The sequence below is a fragment of the Hordeum vulgare genome, chromosome 6H (genome assembly GCF_904849725.1).
Source record: "Hordeum vulgare subsp. vulgare chromosome 6H, MorexV3_pseudomolecules_assembly, whole genome shotgun sequence".
Classification (NCBI taxonomy): Eukaryota; Viridiplantae; Streptophyta; class Magnoliopsida; order Poales; family Poaceae; genus Hordeum; species Hordeum vulgare.
In genome coordinates, this window is record NC_058523.1 from 391,579,747 (window position 1) to 391,598,136 (window position 18,390).

General features: G+C 48.7%; 1 protein-coding gene across 1 annotated transcript in view; it reads left to right on the plus strand.

Moving 5' to 3' along the window:
• Positions 1–4,726: 4,726 nt before the first annotated feature.
• The window catches only part of LOC123401642, a 43,960-nt gene continuing 30,296 nt past the window's right edge, over positions 4,727–18,390 (plus strand). The window contains exons 1-2 of the mRNA XM_045095482.1: positions 4,727–5,136; positions 6,573–6,695. Coding sequence (XP_044951417.1) covers positions 4,875–5,136; positions 6,573–6,695 — 385 coding nt within the window. The 5' untranslated portion in view covers positions 4,727–4,874. The remainder of the gene's footprint in view (positions 5,137–6,572; positions 6,696–18,390) is intronic.

Here is an 18,390-nt window from a genome sequence, read left to right on the forward strand (position 1 = left end):
GCTACTTGAACATTGAGCATCAAGATCTATAGAGATAGATCAAGACGCTTGATAGAACTTTCAATGAATACATACCTGGACAGGATTTTGAAAGAGTTCAAAATGGATCAGTCAGAGAAGGAGTTCTTGACTGTATTGTAAAGGTGTGAAATTGAGTAAGACTCAAAGCCTGACCATGGTAGAAGAAAGAGAAAGGACGAAGGTCGTCCCTTATGCATTAGTCGTAGGCTCTATAGTATGCCATGATGTGTACCACACCTGATGTGTGCCTTGCCATGATTCAGTCAAGGGGTATAGAAGTGATCCAGGAATGGATCACTGGACAGCGGTCAAAGTTATCCTTAGTAACTAGTGGACTAAGGAATATTTCTCGATTATGGAGGTGATCAAAGGGTTCGTCGTAAAGAGTTACGTCGATGCAAGCTTTGACACTAATCCGGGTGACTATGAGTTGTAAGTCGGATTCGTATAGTGGGGCGGCCAGTTAGAATTGTTCTAAGTGGAGCGTAGTAGCAACGTCTACAGTATAACACATCGATGTGTAAAGTGCACACGGATCTGAATGTTTTAAACCCGTTGACTAAAACCTCTCTCACAAGCAAGATATGATCAAACCCCATAATTGTATGGGTGTTAGATTCATTGCAATCACATAGTGATGTGAACTAGATTATTGACTCTAGTGCAAGTGAGAGACTGTTGGAAATATGCCCTAGAGGCAATAATAAAATGGTTATTATTATATTTCCTTGTTCATGATAATTGTCCATTGTTCATGCTATAATTTTATTAACCGGAAACAGTAACACATGTGTGAATATATAGATCATAATGTGTCCCTAGTGAGCCTCTAGTTGGCTAGCTCGTTGATCCATAGATGATCATGGTTTCGTGATCATGGACATTGGATGTCATTGATAACGGGATCACATAATTAGGAGAATGATGTGGTGGACAAGACCTAATCCTAAGCATAACACAAGATCGTGTAGTTCGTTTGCTAAAGCTTTTCTAATGTCAAGCATCATTTCCTTAGACCATGAGATTGTGCAACTCCTGGATACCGTAGGAATGCTTTGGTAACATCAAACGTCACAACGTAACTGGGTGGCTATAAAGGTGTGCTACGGGTATCTCCGAAAGTGTATGTTGGGTTGCCATGAATCGAGACTGGGATTTGTCACTCCGTATGACGGAGAGGTATATCTGGGCCCACTCGATAATACATCATCCTATTGATCTCAATGTGACTAAGGAGTTAGTCACAATATCATGTGTTATAGAATGAGTAAAGAGACTTGCCGGTAACAAGATTGAACAAGGTATGGGGATACCGACGGCCGAATCTCGGGCAAGTTATATACTGACAGACAAAGGGAATTTTATACGGGATTGAGTGAATCCTTGACATCGTGCTTCATCCGATGAGATCATCGTGGAACATGTGGGAGCCAACATGGATATCCAGACCCCGCTGTTGGTTATTGACCGGAGAGGTGTCTCGGTCATGTCTGCATGATTCCCGAACCCGTAGGGTCTACACACTTAAGGTTCGATGACGCTAGGGTTCTTATGGGAATGGTATATGTGGTTACCGAAGGTTGTTCGGAGTCCCGTATGAGACCCCAGACGTCATGAAGAGTTCCAGAATGGTCCGTAGGTAAAGATTCATATATAGGAAGTGGAGTTTTGATCACCGAAAGTTTCCAGAGATTGTCGGTAATGTACCGGGACCAGCGGAAGGGTTCCGGGGGTCCACCGGGAAGGGACACCAGCCCCGAAGGGCTATATGGGCCGAAAGTGGATGGGAACCAGCCCCTAGGTGGGTTGGTGCACCACCCACCTAAGGCCTAAGGCGCACCAGGGCTAAGAGGGGGAAAACCCTAGGCGTGGGAGGCTACCTTGGGCGCCAAGCCCACCCTAGGGCGTCGCCCCTCCTCCCATCTTGGCCGTTGCACCACCTAGGGGAAACCCTAGGGTGGTCGGCCCCTCCTCCTCCTTCCCTTATATATATGTGAGGGTTTTAGGGCTGCAACACATAAGTTCTTCCACCTCCAAGGTGCAGCCCTACCTCTCCTACTTCTCGTCCTCTATAGTGCTTAGCGATGCCCTGATGGAGTACTACGCAGCTCCACCGTCACCACGCCGTCGTGCTGCCGGAGCTCTCCCTCAACCTCTCCTCCCTCCTTGTTGGATCAAGGCGTCAGAGACATCACCGAGTTGCACGTGTGTTGAACGCGGAGGCGTCGTTGTTCGGTGCTTAGATCGGAATCCACCACGATCTGAATCACTGCAAGTACGACTCCATCAACCGTGTTCTAGTAATGCTTCCGCTTAGCGATCTTCAAAGGTATGAAGATGCTCTATTCCTTTGCTCGTTGCTGGTTTCTCCTAGATAGATCCTTGTGTGGCATAGGAATTTTTTTGAAATTACTACGTTCCCCAACATATGATTGACCCCCTATACTTGTGGGCCAACAACCACCAGTTGAATGAAACACATAACACGCTAGGAATTCACAAAACGTCACCCTGTAAGCACCTTCACCTCTCATAGATTCGACAACCTATGTTTAACATGGAAGAATGAACTATACCATGTGATCCAACTAGATCATAGGGCCTGCTTTACGATTCTTTGGAGTGGACTATCACAAATGGTGACATCATTTCCTTTTTGGACCATCGGTCAAGATGAGGCCTCATACGTCCACAGTCATAGATTCTCTTCTACACCCATGATGACGAGGTCCAACTAAATCTACATGCTTCTAGTTCTCGCAAAAGCTTACGCCTAGATCAAGAATGTCGTTTCCCTCTGCAAATCAATGTTTTTTCGTAACTTGGATTTGTCGTGATACCTTAAACACCAAAGTTTTTCACTATTCTTTTCTTACATGAGTTATCAATATGCTTCTTGATGAGTTCTCAGTGCAGTTCAAGTAAGGGAATTGTACAATGGTGTGATGCAGGAAAAAACAAAAATAATTTTTCTCTTCTCTTAGTTAAGAGATGATATCTTAGCACCACATACATCACCACATTTTAGGAATATCTAGTTACTAAGATAACTCATCATATTATTTGCAACCTATAGATTACGTGGCAGGATTAAGACTAGACTGTGTGTCCTGCAAAAAAAGATTGTCTTATCAACCATCGCATGAGCACTAATGAAAACTACGGAAGGACATGTTAACGAGGGTGGCACAAACACACGCAACCTAGCAAAATGTTGTCGCCGCCTCCTATAAAAAAGGCCAGGGTTCCTCTCCCTTTCGCCGGTGTCGTTGTCGATTTGCCTCGTCTCCGGTGCCCTAGGGACACAGAGGCACGATGCACTATGGACCTTGCATGGGGGATTTGCTTCATTTTTAGGTGTTTTTATGAGTTCATTTTTGGTTTGAATCCTGCTTAGGAAGATGAGGTAAATGGTAGGCTCCTTGAAGACAGAATAAGTTTTTCCCCACCTTGCCCCCTTTCCGATGATGGAACTAGCATCGTTGGTGTGTGTATGAAGGTGTGTGTGAGGCGGATCTCGTATGATTCGGCCGGTGCTGGTCTTCGATGGATCTGTTCGGATTCAGTATTTCTTCGTGTGTTCACATGTTAGATTCTTTCGATCTATATTCCTCTTCATTGGTGATGCTTGCTGTTCTGGCGCGCTGGTCCTGTGGGGCGTTAGCACGATGACTTTTCGGTTATCTACTACAACAAATTTGGTCTGACTGTTTTTTTAGGGAAAGCTTACTTTATTAATCAAAGGATAGATACATCGCCAGCCAAATGAGTTACAATAAAAATCAGGCGGAGCATCAACCCATCTAGATGGACTATTAGCACGACCCCATCTAGCCAGCTCATGAGCTAAATAATTTGACTCCCTAATACAATGCTCAACAGTAAACTTCACAAAATATTCCAGGAAACTATGACATTCATCAAAGATTGGTGCCGTACCATGGCATATCCCTCATTCCACATGATTGCATCCACCACAGTAATATTATGCGATCTCACCATCAAGTTTTGGCATCCTGTATCTCTTGCTAGCTTCAGATCTTCAAGCAGAACCGTCGTTTCTGCCAAGAAGATATCTGCGACATGTTCGAGTCTTGCCGTGGACGCCGACATAAAAGAACCCTGATGATCACAGATGAGAGCACCGCAAGACCGAGTATAATCTCCTTCTCTGAATGTGAATGAGGCATCAACATTTAGGACTAGCTGACTTGCCAAGTACAATGGCCATGTATTGGTCTTGGGAGTGGTTTTGGCTTGTGAACCGCGTCCATAGTTGATCGTTAGAGCAACCATCACCATCGCTCTGTGTTCTGCACATAGAATCACTTTCCCTCGCACATATTGTCTATGTTGCCATCATAGTTGGTCCCGCTCTGTTGACTGAGGGACGATGAGGATGACACACCTTCGGTTCGCTTCACTGCTTGTAGGCGTTGTTAGGCCGTCTATGAACATGGTTGTATATTTTGTTATTTCTATATGTTTTTTTACTGCCATGGCCTGATGATGATTAGGTGGGAAGTTTTCTCACAAAAAGAAAAGACAGGCTAACGATATATTTTTTTCTTTGGAAAAAATCGTGGAAAACTGATATGGACAAGCGGCCAGCTGATGTGCCCGTCGGCCCAGCCCAACCCGCCCCGGCGCTCTCTCTTCCTTCCACCTCTGCCCCGATTCCACCACACACACACACAAAAAAAAAAAGAAAAAAGAAAAAAGAAAAAAAGAAACCCAGTCCCTCGATTCCGGTGGCATCTCCTAACCCTACCCGTCCACGGCGGCGCGCCCCCTAACTCGTGTCCTACTGTATAATTGATTGCCGAGAGATTAAGCTACAGGGCTCGAGGTGGATGGCGCCTTCCACATCCGAGCGAGAGCACAACAGTGAGGCGAGCAGCAGCGGAGTGGGCTCAAAATCGAAGGAGAAGGAGCGGCCAAGGTCCTTTGACGAGAAGACCCGGACTGCGTGCTGGCGGAAGGCGGCGGTGCTGACAGGGCGACACCCAGAGCGGTGGCGGCAGGACGCCGCTGGCAACGTAGTATGTCGCCGCTTCTGGAGCTGCCACGGCTGCCTCTGCTATGAATACGATCACATCGTTCCATTCTCCAAAGGTCAGCTTCTTATTTCCGCCAGAAAACACCACGTCTCTTATTTTTTTATCTCTTAAATGAGAAGATGGAGATTAAGCAAACCGCGTACTCTACTTTGTAAGCAGTTATGTTTTGTTGCACGTGAGCTCATTCAAAACGTTGATTAGTTTTTCTTATCTGGTCAGTGCCTTATTGAACATTCGTAAGTTGGTTCAGGGGCATATGAGGTGATTTTTATGGATAGATCTTCGAGTTTAGAATCCAACTCTTCCAAGCAGCTGCTCATTTAGCTCCGAAATCTGAAAAATGAATATTTAGTTTGGATTTTGACAACAGTGTTGTTTTGTACTCCCTCCGTTTCTAAATATAAGTTTTTTTAGAGGTTTCACTAGTGGACTACATACGGATGTATATAGACATACTTTAAAGTATATATTCACTCATTTTGCTCCGTATGTAGACCCCTAGTGAAATCTCTTAAAAAGACTTATATTTAGGAACGGAGGGAGTAGTTTGCATGTATTAAAATGGTGTTAATTTTTTATTCTAAGATACTCCTTCTGTTCCCTTATGTAAGGTGTATTAATTTTGGCACGGTGACCAAGACACAAAATTATAGAGAGTTTAGGACGAAATTATCCTTAGCTAATTTGTTTGTAAGCGGCAAGTAAATCAATTAGACAAGGAAAGGAAGAGATGCACGTAATCGGGGGGAGAAATTCTCTCCTTATTTTTCTATAAGGAGAGATGCATGTAATTGGGAAAGATATACTTTCCTTCTTTTCGAAGGGATATAAAAGGAATTGCGATGAATTGGAAGAAATGCACCTTACGCTGTGGAATTTTACCAAAAAACAACACACCTTAGATAAAAGAATGGAGTATAGATCATATCTAGGTCTAAGTCTTAAATTTATCGGATGTGGGTTTGGATTTGATTAGTTGGAATTGTTCCCACTAGTATATGCCTCTCGGATCTGAATAATTGCAGACAAAGCAAAAGATAACATACCTACCAAACCAAATATGACATGACTAACAAACCTGATTTGATGTATGTGTGGCAAACAAAAGACAACATGAGATTATCTCCTTTGTGCAGCCGTCCCTCCATACCCATGACATTGAAGGTATTAGAGTTGTTTGGATACCTTGTGTAGGACCCAATGTCTGAATGTTTTAAGTTAGAATTATCCAAACAATTTGTGCTACCAAATATGTCGATCAATCATTGCATCTTTTACTTCCCGAGGTGTTCGCTTTGTTCTAAACAGAAACATCTTGCATCATTTGTTGTTTCTACCTTTTACTCTTTTCTAATCCTTGTTTGTCTGTAATTTTTTTGCTGCGGCCCTTTTGCAGTGTACCTGGAAGTGCTACAATATGTTCTCTTTGGGACTCTGATTTTCTTCCATTAGCTGTTATAGACTGCTCAGTTTAACTTTCATTGGATTTAGGAGGAGAATCTACTGTTGAGAATTGCCAGATCCTTCAGACTAGGGTGAACCGTTCCAAGTCTGATAAAGCATGGGTGGAGAAGGCAGAGATGCAAGGTTTTTCCTGCGATATCAAGTTCACAGGTGAGCTAAACAATATTTTGATTCTTAAATTTCAACAACGATAGGGAATCTACCTGTTCTGTTTTTTTTTTTAATTTTTGGCAGATGAACTTCTGATACTCCCTCCGTCCGGAAATACTTGTCTTAGAAATACATGTATCTAGACATATTTTAGTTATAGATACATTCATTTTATTCATTTCTAGGACAAGTATTTCCGGACGGAGGGAGTACATGATTTGCTTAATGTTATTTGGGCAACAGTGTTACAGAGGCACACCTATATCTTGTTTACATAATCCCATCGGAAATAAAGTGTAACAGGGTATTGAAAAGTACTGCATATAATCTCTTTATAAGAAAGAAAATTAGGCGAGCTGTGGAAGCAACATTGTATTAGTCTATTAGACTTGAGTATCGTTATTGAATAGCATATTCCTGGACCATTTGAGAGTTTTGTTTGTCGTTGGTGATGATTATTGATTTAGGTGGTGTAGGGGTGCTGATTTGGTTAATCTTTTTCTAAATTAATCAATTGGTCTATTGAAGTGTATATGCGGATTACCTAGCCTTTTTCATCAGTTTGGACTTTTGGTTGCGTTGGCTAGTGCATGAAGCTTAACACGGTATTGGAGCTAAGGTCTTGAGTTCAAGTCCAGACTTCCGCAATTTATCAAAAAAATACTGCTGCACCCCTCCCCCCTTTGTGTCCATGTATAGGCCTCTTGAGCCATACCTCACATGTTGACTTTCCGCGTCAGCCTCTTGAGCCATACCTCACATGTTGACTTTCCGTGTCAGCCTCTTGAGCCATACCTCACATGTTGACTTTCCGCGTCACACGTGAGAAGGGGTTTTGAAGTGTATATGCGGATTGCCTAGCCCTTTCCATCAGTTCAGACTTTTGGTTGCGTTGGCTAGTGCATGAAGCTTAAAAGTTCATACCTTGGTACTGTTTTCAAAATGAGTCTAGACACTAATTTAACATGTGATGTAGGCGAAACACATGCACAAGCATCTAGACGTGCTTAAGAAGTTAAGACTTTCTGACAACTTCTAACATTGATTGGGAAATATTTTGGCTTTTGTTTTTGCTGTAAACTTTGGCTCACAATGGATTAATTTGGGTTTCGATAAGGGCTCAAAGACTGACGATATTGTACTTGCCCTCAGCTACCCACTATAGGTCTTGTTCCTAACATGAAAGAGTGGCTCTAAAGCTTAAGTTACAGGCCAACTCTAGTATTCGATCTTGTCACACCAGCATCCCTTGACGATGCGGTGGACTAAGAGGGCCCCGTGCCAAGTCAGCAAGGGCCCATGGCCAGGCGTGTGTGCATATTTAAAGTCGGCAAGGGCCCATGGCTGGCACAACTAGCCTTCAACGAGCAGGTCTCCTCAGATCTCTCTCATCTTCGCAAACATGTGGATCTCACATATGTAGATGTGGACGAGGTCTGCCAGCAGTGGGTCATCGCGCCACCACCGGTTGCCTCATCGCAAATAGGTGGATCTCACATAGGTAGATGTGGACGAGGTCTGCCAGCAGTGGGTCACCGCGCCGCCACCAGTCGTCGCATCAGCACCAGCTGTACACAATGAGGGGAGGCGACGTGAAGACATCCTCTTTGTCCACTCCCGTGGATCGGCTGCACAGATCCGGCGTACAGGGCTGTTCGTGCTCCAGTCAACGACGAACCACCACTCCTATCGACCCAGCTAAGCAGCGCATGCCACGACTTCATCACAACAGGCACCACCGCCCCTGTCATTGGCGATGTCGTACGAAGACCACTTGACCAAGCCGCCCAAGCACGACGTCCCACGCTTCGATGGCACAACTCCCTACCTGTGGATCGACAGTTGTGTCGCCTACTTCGAGCTATGCAACGTACTGCTGTAGAATTCGGTGACTACGATGACGTTCTATATCGACGGATATGCGCCCACTGACCGCCTAGTGTGTGACCGCATCGTGCCTAGCGTCCAATGGTGGTGTCAAGGGCACACGTTCACGAGGACATGCAACGACTTGCTGTGGGGGCCTATGATGGCATGCTGAACATGGACTGGCTGGAGCAGTTTATCTCCATGAGTTGCCATTGGCTCAAGAAGGCTGTCACCTTCAAGTACTAGGGCGCCATGGTCACTCTGCAAAGTGTTTGACCAAACGCCGCGTACAACCTGACACTCACTTGGCCGGACCAGTTTGCCAAATGGCAAGCCAACAACAACGTCTGGGCCATGGTGCTGGTCGACCTGTAGTCTCCACAAGCAGCAAGGGCACCAAGGTGCCGGCGAGCATGCATGCCGTGTTGGACAACTACGTTGACGTGTTCGGTAAACCCACAGGCCTCCCGCCGCATCGGCAGTACGACCACGCGGTCACGTTGGTGGAGGAATCCCAACCGGTCAACACTCGTCCCTATTGCTACTTGTTGCAAAAGGACGTCGAGCGACATGTCCTGGAAATGCTGCACTCCATACAACATGCGCCCCTTCACCCTGCCCGTCCTCCTCGCCAAGAAGGATGGTTCCTGCCAATTCTGTGTTGACTACAGGCATCTCAACGACATCACCGCCAAGAATCTCTTTCTGCTGCCCATCGCCGAAGAGCTCGCCGGCGTCGCATACTTCTTGAATCTCGACCTCCGGGCCAACTATCACCAGATATGCATGCGAGAGGCAGACGAGGAGAAGACGACATTTAGGACACACCATGACCACTTCCACTTGCATTATGTCGTTCGGCCTGAAGAACACGCAAACCAGCTTTCAGTGTCTCATGAACGACATCTTCACCGCTGGTGTGCGTCGGTGCGTCTGCCTTCCCTGACAACATCTTGGTTTATAGCCCAACACTAGAGGACCACGTCGAGCATCTGCGGGTGGTGCTGGGTCTTCTGTGCCGACACCAGTGCTACGCCAAGGTGTTCAAGTGCTCGTTCGCTCACGACAACATCGAGTTCTTGGGCCATGTCATCTCCAAGGACGGCGGCGCGAGTGGCGTCGAGAAGACGCAAGCCATTTTGAGCTGGCCGACGCGAACCACGCCCATGTAGCTCCGCGGCTTCCTCGGCCTCATTGGCTGTTACCGGAAATTCGTGGTGCGTTATGACATCATTGCCAAGCCCCTGAGAACCTGCTGACGAAGAAGGGCTTCCAGTGGACCGAGCAAGTGCAAATAACGTTTAACCTTCTCAAGCGTGCCATGGTGAGTGTGCCCATGCTCGCTCTTTTGGACTTGAACAACCGTTTGCTATCAAGACCGATGCCTGCGACTCCTACATTGGCGTCGTGCTCCTTGAAGAAGGGCACCCATGGCGTACTTCAGCAAAGCTCTCGGCATTCGCAACCAGAAGCTATTGGCGTATGAGGAAGAGTTCCTTGTAGTGATGACGACTATTGAAAATGGCGGGCATACTTGCAACAGGGTCCATTTATCATTCTCATTGATCACAAAAGCTTGTGCAACTTCGGTGATCGACAACTAGAGACGGTCCTGCAACGCAAGGCCATGTCCGAGCTGGTGGGCTTGCAATTCAAGTTACAGTACAAGCGAGGTACCGACAACGGTGCCGTGGACGCACTCTCCAGGGTGGCCAACGTGCTCTCCCTCTGCCAGCCTACCTGGGTTCAAGAGGTTGCCATCTCGTAAGCGACCGATGCCACGACTCAAGAGATGTTTGCGCGCCTCGCCATCCACAACTTTGACGAGGATGATTCGAACTGTACAAGGGCTCATCCACCGCCAGGACAACCTCTGGATCGACAACAACACCGCGCTCCACACCAACCTCATTAACACCCTCCATGATAGCGTTGTTGGTGGCCACTCTGGCTTCACAACCACCCACCGACACTTGGAGAAATTGTTCCTCTGGCTATGAAGCGGGATTACGTTAAGCAACGCCTTGTCTGCTAGCAGGTGAAACACGAGCACCGCGTCTCTGCAGGCAAGCTCGCGCCACTGCCCACGCTCACGAAGCCATGACATGACTTGACCATGGATTTCATCTTAGGGGTTGCCCAAGTCTGAAGGTTGCAACGCGATCATGGTCGTCGTCGATCGCCTGACCAAGTTTGCCCACTTCGTTCCGCTTCGCCATCCATTCAACGCCGCACAGGTGGCATGCGTTTTCTAGCACAACATGGTCAAGCTCCATGGCGTTCCCACTTTCATCGTCTCGGATCACGACCATGTGTTCACCAGCATGCTCTGGCATGAACTCTTCGTCGTTGTAGGCAGCAAGCTGATGTACTCTATTGTCACGCCCAAAATGCGACCCTATCCTCAATTTGCCACGAAGGCCTCGTCAGGGATAGAAACGCATCTCGTCATGTCGCAAGAATGGATATCGTTACAAGTACATGTACTCAAAAGATGAGATATATATTTAGAATTGGCTTACACTCGCCACAAGCTACATCAGAGTCACAGCAGTACAATACATAATCATCATGAATAAGAACAGGGTCCGACTATGGACGAAAACAAACGAGAAAAGAAGAACGACGTCCATCCTTGCTATCCCAGGCTGCCGGCCTGGAATCCATCCTATATCGATGATGAAGAAGAAGAAGAAGCAACTCCAAACGAACAATCAACGCGTTCGCGTCAAGTAACCATTTACCTGTACCTGCAACTGGTGTTGTAGTAATCTGTGAGCCACAGGGGACTCAGCAATCTCATTTCCAAAGGTATCAAGACTAGCAAAGCTTAATGAGTGAGGCATGGTTAAGTGGTGAGGTTGCAGCCGCGACTAAGCGTATATTTGGTGGCTAAGCTTACGAGTACAAGAAGTAAGGAGGGGGAAGATCTACGCATGACGGACGTGAACTACTGTTGATCAAATGAATGATCCTAAACACCTACCTACGTGAGACATAACCCCACCGTGTCCTTGATCGGAGAAGGAACTCACGAAAGAGACAGTCACGGTTACGCACACAGTTGACATATTTTAATTAAGTTAACTTCAAGTTATCTAGAACCAGTGTTAAACAAAGTTTCCACGTTGCCACATAACCGCGGGCACGGCTTTCCGAAAAGATTTAACCCTGCAGGGGTGCTCCAACTAGTCCATCACAAATTACCACAAGCCGCATAGAAATCCTCAATCACGAAGCTCGCGATCTCGTCGGATTCCCTAGTGGAAAACCTCAACTCTGAGATTACCCAAAGCATCACCGGAATCCTGATGCACAAGATATTCCGTCAAAGGTAAAACTAATCCAGCAAGGCCGCCCGACGTGTCGACGATCCCGATAGGAGTCGCGTACCTCGTTCTCAGGACACGACGGATGGGTCACACTAGGAGATACCAAACCTCGGGTTGCCCCGCGGTGGCCTTGTAGTCTGCCAATTTGGACCAACACTCATGAGGAGCACTGGCCCGGGGGTTGATTAAATTATCCTCGGGTTAATTACTCCCTATGCAGTTCATTAGTTATTAGGCAAATGTAGTACCAAAGTTGGGACTTGCTAGACCAGCTTTAATCTAAAACGAATTATCTAGGGGTCCCCATAACAACCCCGATCGTGTTAGGAGCGCTCATTTATGGAACATAACACCGGTAGCCGAAAACTAAGGGGGCAAAGGTGGAACAAAACACCAGGCTAGAAAGGCCGAGCCTTCCACCTTTTACCAAGTATATAGGTGCATTAAATTAAATAGCATTAATATGGTGATATGACAAGGAACCCATGTTATCACATGAAAGCAACTACACCTGGAACTAGCAACGATATCAACAGGGTTAAGCAAGCAGTAACATAGCCAATCAGTGGTTTGCTAGGTCGAACAGGTTGAAGGTAATCATGGCATTGTTGAGAGGCTGATATTTAACAGATGGTAGGCAACGAGACATATTCGAAAGCATCGAAATAACTAGCATGGCAATGATAGTAATGGTATCTGGGGAAATGCTCATCTTGCCTGAGATCCCGGTTGGAAGAAGAACAACTCTGAGAAGTCGGTGAACCAACGTAGTCGAACGGGTCCTCACATTCCGACACGCTTGCGGAACTCTATCGAGACGGAGCAAACCGGAAACAAACATCAACACAGATATTCACCACACGATGCACAACATGATGCACAACCTACTATGATGCATGATCAGGTCAACATGCAAGGGATGGCATGGCAAAACACCTCACGCAAACACTACACATTAAATGAAGCTCGATATGCAACGGGTTGCATATCGACGAAACTCCACGTTTAATTATTTAATTCACTCACGTTAATTTACACGGCAATATTAAATTGTTGTTAACATGGCAAGGGGTGAAGCGGTGATCCTACATGGCATCCTAGATGGTTTAACTCGCGGAACATAGAACGGAGCTACGGCACAAGAACATGCAACACAAGATGTATATGTCATGAATGCGTCATGCATGCGAGTTCATAACACGGGCAAGAAGGGAAAGAAACAGGTGTCGCCACGGCGAGCGAAAACGAACCAAGGCGGCAAAAACGGAAAAGATGCCACGGCAACGTTCCTATCCCGATAACTCATCGAGATAACGTGCCAACGAATAGGGAGCGTGTGCGGGAACGCTAAATAAGGAATGGGGTGATCCCGGTTACCGGGTTCCCATGTGTCGAGGCACAACAAAAGAAGTACACGTGCAACGGGCAACATACGGTGCATACATATATTCAACTCATACATCATATGCGTTCGGTGTCGTGGGTATAAACCTGACAGTAGATGTGTAGGGTACGAATGAGATGGGCAGAGTCCTAGCTACGACGAGTTTGTATGAGTTCAGGCCCCTCTGCGGTGGAGGTAACAGCCTTACGTCTCAGTGCTCTCGGAGCTTCTTGTCGAGTGTAATATGGAATACAATGATTTGCTAACCCCCCCTATCAGTGGGGGAGGGCGGCTTATATAGAGTGCGCTGCCCTCCACAACGGTTCCGGTACAGGGGTGGAGTAGTGGGGATTGAATGCGTACGTTACAGGTAACGTATGCTCTAAATGGTAATAAATGCACCCGGAAACGTACGGCCGTTTCCCTCCAAAGAGGTTACGATGTACCGATTGTAGCCAGTTGGTTAGCTTGGTATCCTCCGAATGCTAGTTTCCGACTGGATGATTGAGGACCTGTTACCGACTGGATGATGGGGACTCCTTAATTCAGTCGGGACTGACTAAGGGCTCTGTCCTTTGTGAGGGGTAGTCCTTGGGTAGGACCTGCATGGCAGGCCTATGACCCTACCCTAGGACTATGACCCCATCATTAGTCCCCGAATGGATTGGGGTTGGAACGACGAAGCGGTGCTTGAAGTTTGGATCCGACTGGATTAGATTTGGCTTGGGCGTTGCTTGCCTCGATCTATTTTATCTTTTCTGACCAACGATCCGAGTGGAAGTGCTCGCGAAACAGACTGTCGGAAGCCGAGTGCTTCCGCGGCATCTTTTGACGCGACCGGTCAACTAACAGCGGCGGATTTTCCGGGATCTCAAATTTCGGGTTCCGCGCGCTCAGCGGGGATGACGCCAGCGCACTCGAGTAGCACCTGACGCCTCGATTCTCGCGCCTTCAACTCCTCCACTAATATCGTCGCGGCCGGTCGGGCGGATAAGGTTTCGGGGCCACCCGCCAGTGGCCCAGTCGGAACCCTATTTAAATCTGGGCGGCGAGGCTTCTTCGTTACGCTCGCCGAATCTTTCGCTCTCGCCTGCTCCGTCTTCCTCGCCACCTCCAGCGCTCCTACACTCCTTCCTTCTCCTTCCTCCCGAGGGTTCGCCGTCGCCTCCATGACCAAGGGTCAGACCAGCAAGATGGAGGCGAGGAAGAAGAAGGGCAAGGCGACGACGCCTGCTCAGCGGCGACAGCGGCCGCTGCCGGCGGGGTGGATTCAAGGCGATTTCCTCCCCTCCACGGTGACGGAGGGGGATCTGCTGCAGCTGGTGGGGGACGGAATGATCGTGCATAAGTCCTGGAGGTTGCCGGCGGAGAACGAGGTCGAGCCGGCGCCTCGGCAGGGGGAGCGCGTCTTGCTCCTCAGCCACGTCTATCGAGGTTTTTCTTTGCCCCCGCATCCTTTCTTCAAGGGCATCATGAATCACTTCGGTGCCCAACTTCACCATTTCCCTCCGAATGCCATCGCCCACCTTTCTGCCTTTATAGTCTTGTGCGAGTGTTTCATTGGCTGTCCCCCCCATTGGGGGCTGTTCAAGCACATATTTTCTGCTAGATCCCAGACCATCAAACGACTTAGTCAGTCGGATGATAAAACACATCTTCTCCAGCTCTGCGGGGGTCTAGGTTTCCAGAAAAAGAGTCGCGGAGCAGTTATCCTGCTCTCCAGCTATGTGAGTCGGTCAGGAACTGGCAGTCGACGTGGTTCTACTGCCAGGATATCGCCTGTCCGAATGCTTCGACAGGGCTGCCTCCCTTCAGTCTGGATCGGCCTGCCCCACCTAAGCAACTCGCGCTCACGAGGGCGGAGAAGAACGACGTCCAGCCCTTGGTTGAGGCACTCGTGGACGTCGTCAGGAGGGGGGTCACCGGCATAGACTTGCTGGAGGTCTTTCTTGATCGACGGATCCAGCCTCTGCAGGCTCGCGACCATGCCATGTGGCATTACACAGGCTCCGAGGACTCCACTTGGACCAACGTGGTGGCCGTGACTGAGGAGAGGGTGACCTCGTGGGTGCTCCAAATCACGGGCCCCTGCGAGAATCCCAAAGGATCTCGGCGAGTGAGGCCTTACAGCGCGGATCATCCTCCACCGAATCAGGTGAGTGACATTGCCGAGTGCACTTAACTGTCCCAATTCTTGTCGTTTGTCTATATTTCTGTGTGATGTCTGATGTTGCCGACTGAAATTTATGCAGGAGTGGACCAACTAGTTCTCCCCCGTCTCGAACGGGAATCCGGCGGAGGAAGAGGAGGAAGGCAGCCAAGAGTGCAGCGTGGAGAGCGCCGAATACGTCTCCGACAGCGGGGAATCGGAGGAGGAGACCAGCGAGGAGGAGGAAGAAGACGAAGAGCAAGACTCGCCACCTTCAAACCCAGAGCATCAGACCAAGCGCCGACACGAGCCCGCCGTCCCCTCGGCTCCTCCTGCGTCTTCGAGTGCTCCGCCTGCTGCTCCGGCGGTCCCGAGTGTTCGAAGCACTAAGAGGACCAGGGATGCCGCCGCTGAGCCTGCGGGTCAGTCTTCTAAGGCGGCCAAACCGAGTGGGCCTAAGCATCGGAAGGTTCTGTCGCAAATGAGGGTTGCTGTCCCCGTCACCTCCACGTAAGTGTACTCAGCCTTCAATTCTTTCTGATATCCGGGTGAACTTCTGTTTACTGGCCGAATGGGTCTCACTCGACAGGGTCGCTACTTCTGCCACCTCTCCGGCGCGTCAGGAAGACGACCCCATGGACACGGACAACGTCGTCTCGTCCCAGCCAGGTGCGTTGTAGGGACGTCGAGTGTTTTATACTATCGTGTCCCAGTCAGGTGCTTCTTTCTTTTTCTGAGACCTCGTGTCATTCGGTCTGTCAGGGGCGATTTGCCTGGATGAGGGCGATCAGGGGAGGGCGGACCCAGCTGTGGAGCCTGTTCTCGAGGCTGCTCCTTCTGCTGCCGCTCTCGCCGTCGACGTGCTGCCGACTGAGGCGCTGCCACAGACTGAACCAGTGCTGGTGGATGAGGAGCCGACTGGGGCGGACCTTGGGATGCCTCAGGAACCTCCGACGATTCCAGGTTCGTCGAATGCTGAATTCAGCATCCAGCGTCTTCCGGAGGAGCAGGTGGGAGCGGCCAAGGGGGCTATGGTGCAGGCGGAGCTGATGGCTGGAGAAGCCAAGAGGGCCTACGACTCCGTTGCGGCCTTGTACCAGCGGAGCTTGGAGCTGCGCGATGATATCCGACTAAGTGGTCTAGTAAGTATTTACTTTTCTCCTGTAACTCACTGGGTGTTCTTGAATAGCAGTTGTTGTTTGCAATGGGTTCACTCTGAGTGAACCCAGTGGGTGTAGTCCCCGAGACTTCTGTCGAGTGCTTGCACCGACAGTTGTCTTTATACATATTGTCTTTGCTTTGGTCGTGTCTGTAAATAATATGACCGACTGCTAGCAGTTGTGGCACTCGGAGTGCATTTACTGTAAGAGTCTCCGAGAGTAAGTTGTACTCAGGTCGGGTAGCATTTGCCTCGTAGGCGTAGGTGATAACATGCATCTCAATAGGGTAGGCCTGCTTGAGGTGCATGCCAGTGGGGTCACTCTTAGTGAATCCACTGGGTGTAGTCCCCGAGACCGCTGTCGACTGCTTGCGTCGGCAGGGGTCTGAAGAACTTAGACTTTTAACTGTTGAACTTTCTGATTGTCTCTTGGTGTTTGGTGGCAGAAAACCTGTGAAATGGGATCAACCTATGAGACTCTCAAGGCGGAGAGGAATCAGTTCGCTGGTGAACTTGATGCGGCCATGCTTGCAATGGTCGGCATGAAGGATGCTCTGGCGAAACGGGAGAAGTCATTGGAGCAGGCGCGTGAAGTGAACAAGGTGTTGACTGAGGAAGTGGAAAAGATGGGGAAACAGAGGACTGCGCTGATGAGTCAGATGGATGTGCTGAACAAATGATGCAGAGCACAAGAGAAATATGTCAGCGACTGGGCTCGGCAGATGATGACACGTCTGGCTGGTAAGTCCTTCTTTTTCCGAGTGGTTGTGCTATGCGCATAACACTCGGCGCTTATTGTCTGTTTGTCCTATTGTCGCAGATTTTTGCTTGACGCCGAAGCTGAAGCGGCTGACGTGGAGCGTTCGATTCTTGAGAACGTTCCACTCGGCGACGACGCCAATCGGGATCTGCTCCGTGCGCACATCCGCGTGGGCAAAGTTGGTCCTTTCATCGGTCGACTGAGAGAAGTCGTCGGCCGAATCGACAAGGAGCTTTGGCCAGAAGATGAGTCGCGGCAGGAGATGGAGAACCTGATGACCCGACTGGAGGAGATTCCCAACAGAGTGCAGTCGTGAAAGAAATCTGAAGCTCGTTGCGGTGCATATGTTGCTCTGTCCTTGGTCCGAGTCCATTGCAAGGAGGTGCGTGAGGAAAAACTGAAGACGCTGAAGGTCGCCAACACGAAGAAGCTTCGATTCGAAGACTTCATGGAGACTTTCCTTGAGAGTGCTACCCGCATCGCCGACGGAATCGACTTGGACACTTTCGTGGAGCCCTTCAGTCCTGGCGCCGGCCCAGCTGACGCGTAAGAAACTTTATCCTCGGTATGCCGAGTGTTTATCTGTAAGGTACTTTGGCCACTTCTGTTGGCCGTCACACTTTTAAATCGGTGCGGGTAAGCTTGATCCGCACCGAGTTAGCTATCTTTGTGAGAATTTTGGAATCCGATTTTTGCTCTTCTGTTGCAATGTTGATTCGAGTTTTTGTTTGGCGTTTCTTGGTGAAGCCAAAGGCAAACAGTCGATGCTGGATCGCGGCTAAGCCCCCGAGTGTGACGTGAAGTGCACACTCGGAGAAGGTTAATACTTAGGCGATGTTGGATCGCGGCTAAGCCCCCGAGTGTGACGTGTAGTGCACACTCGGAGAAGGTTAGTACTTAGGCGATTCTGGATCGCAGCTAAGCCTCCGAGTGTGACGTTAAGTGCACACTCGGAGAAGTTTAATACTTAGGCGATGCTGGATCGCAGTTAAGCCCCCGAGTGTGACGTGAAGTACACACTCGAAGAAAGTTAATACTTAGG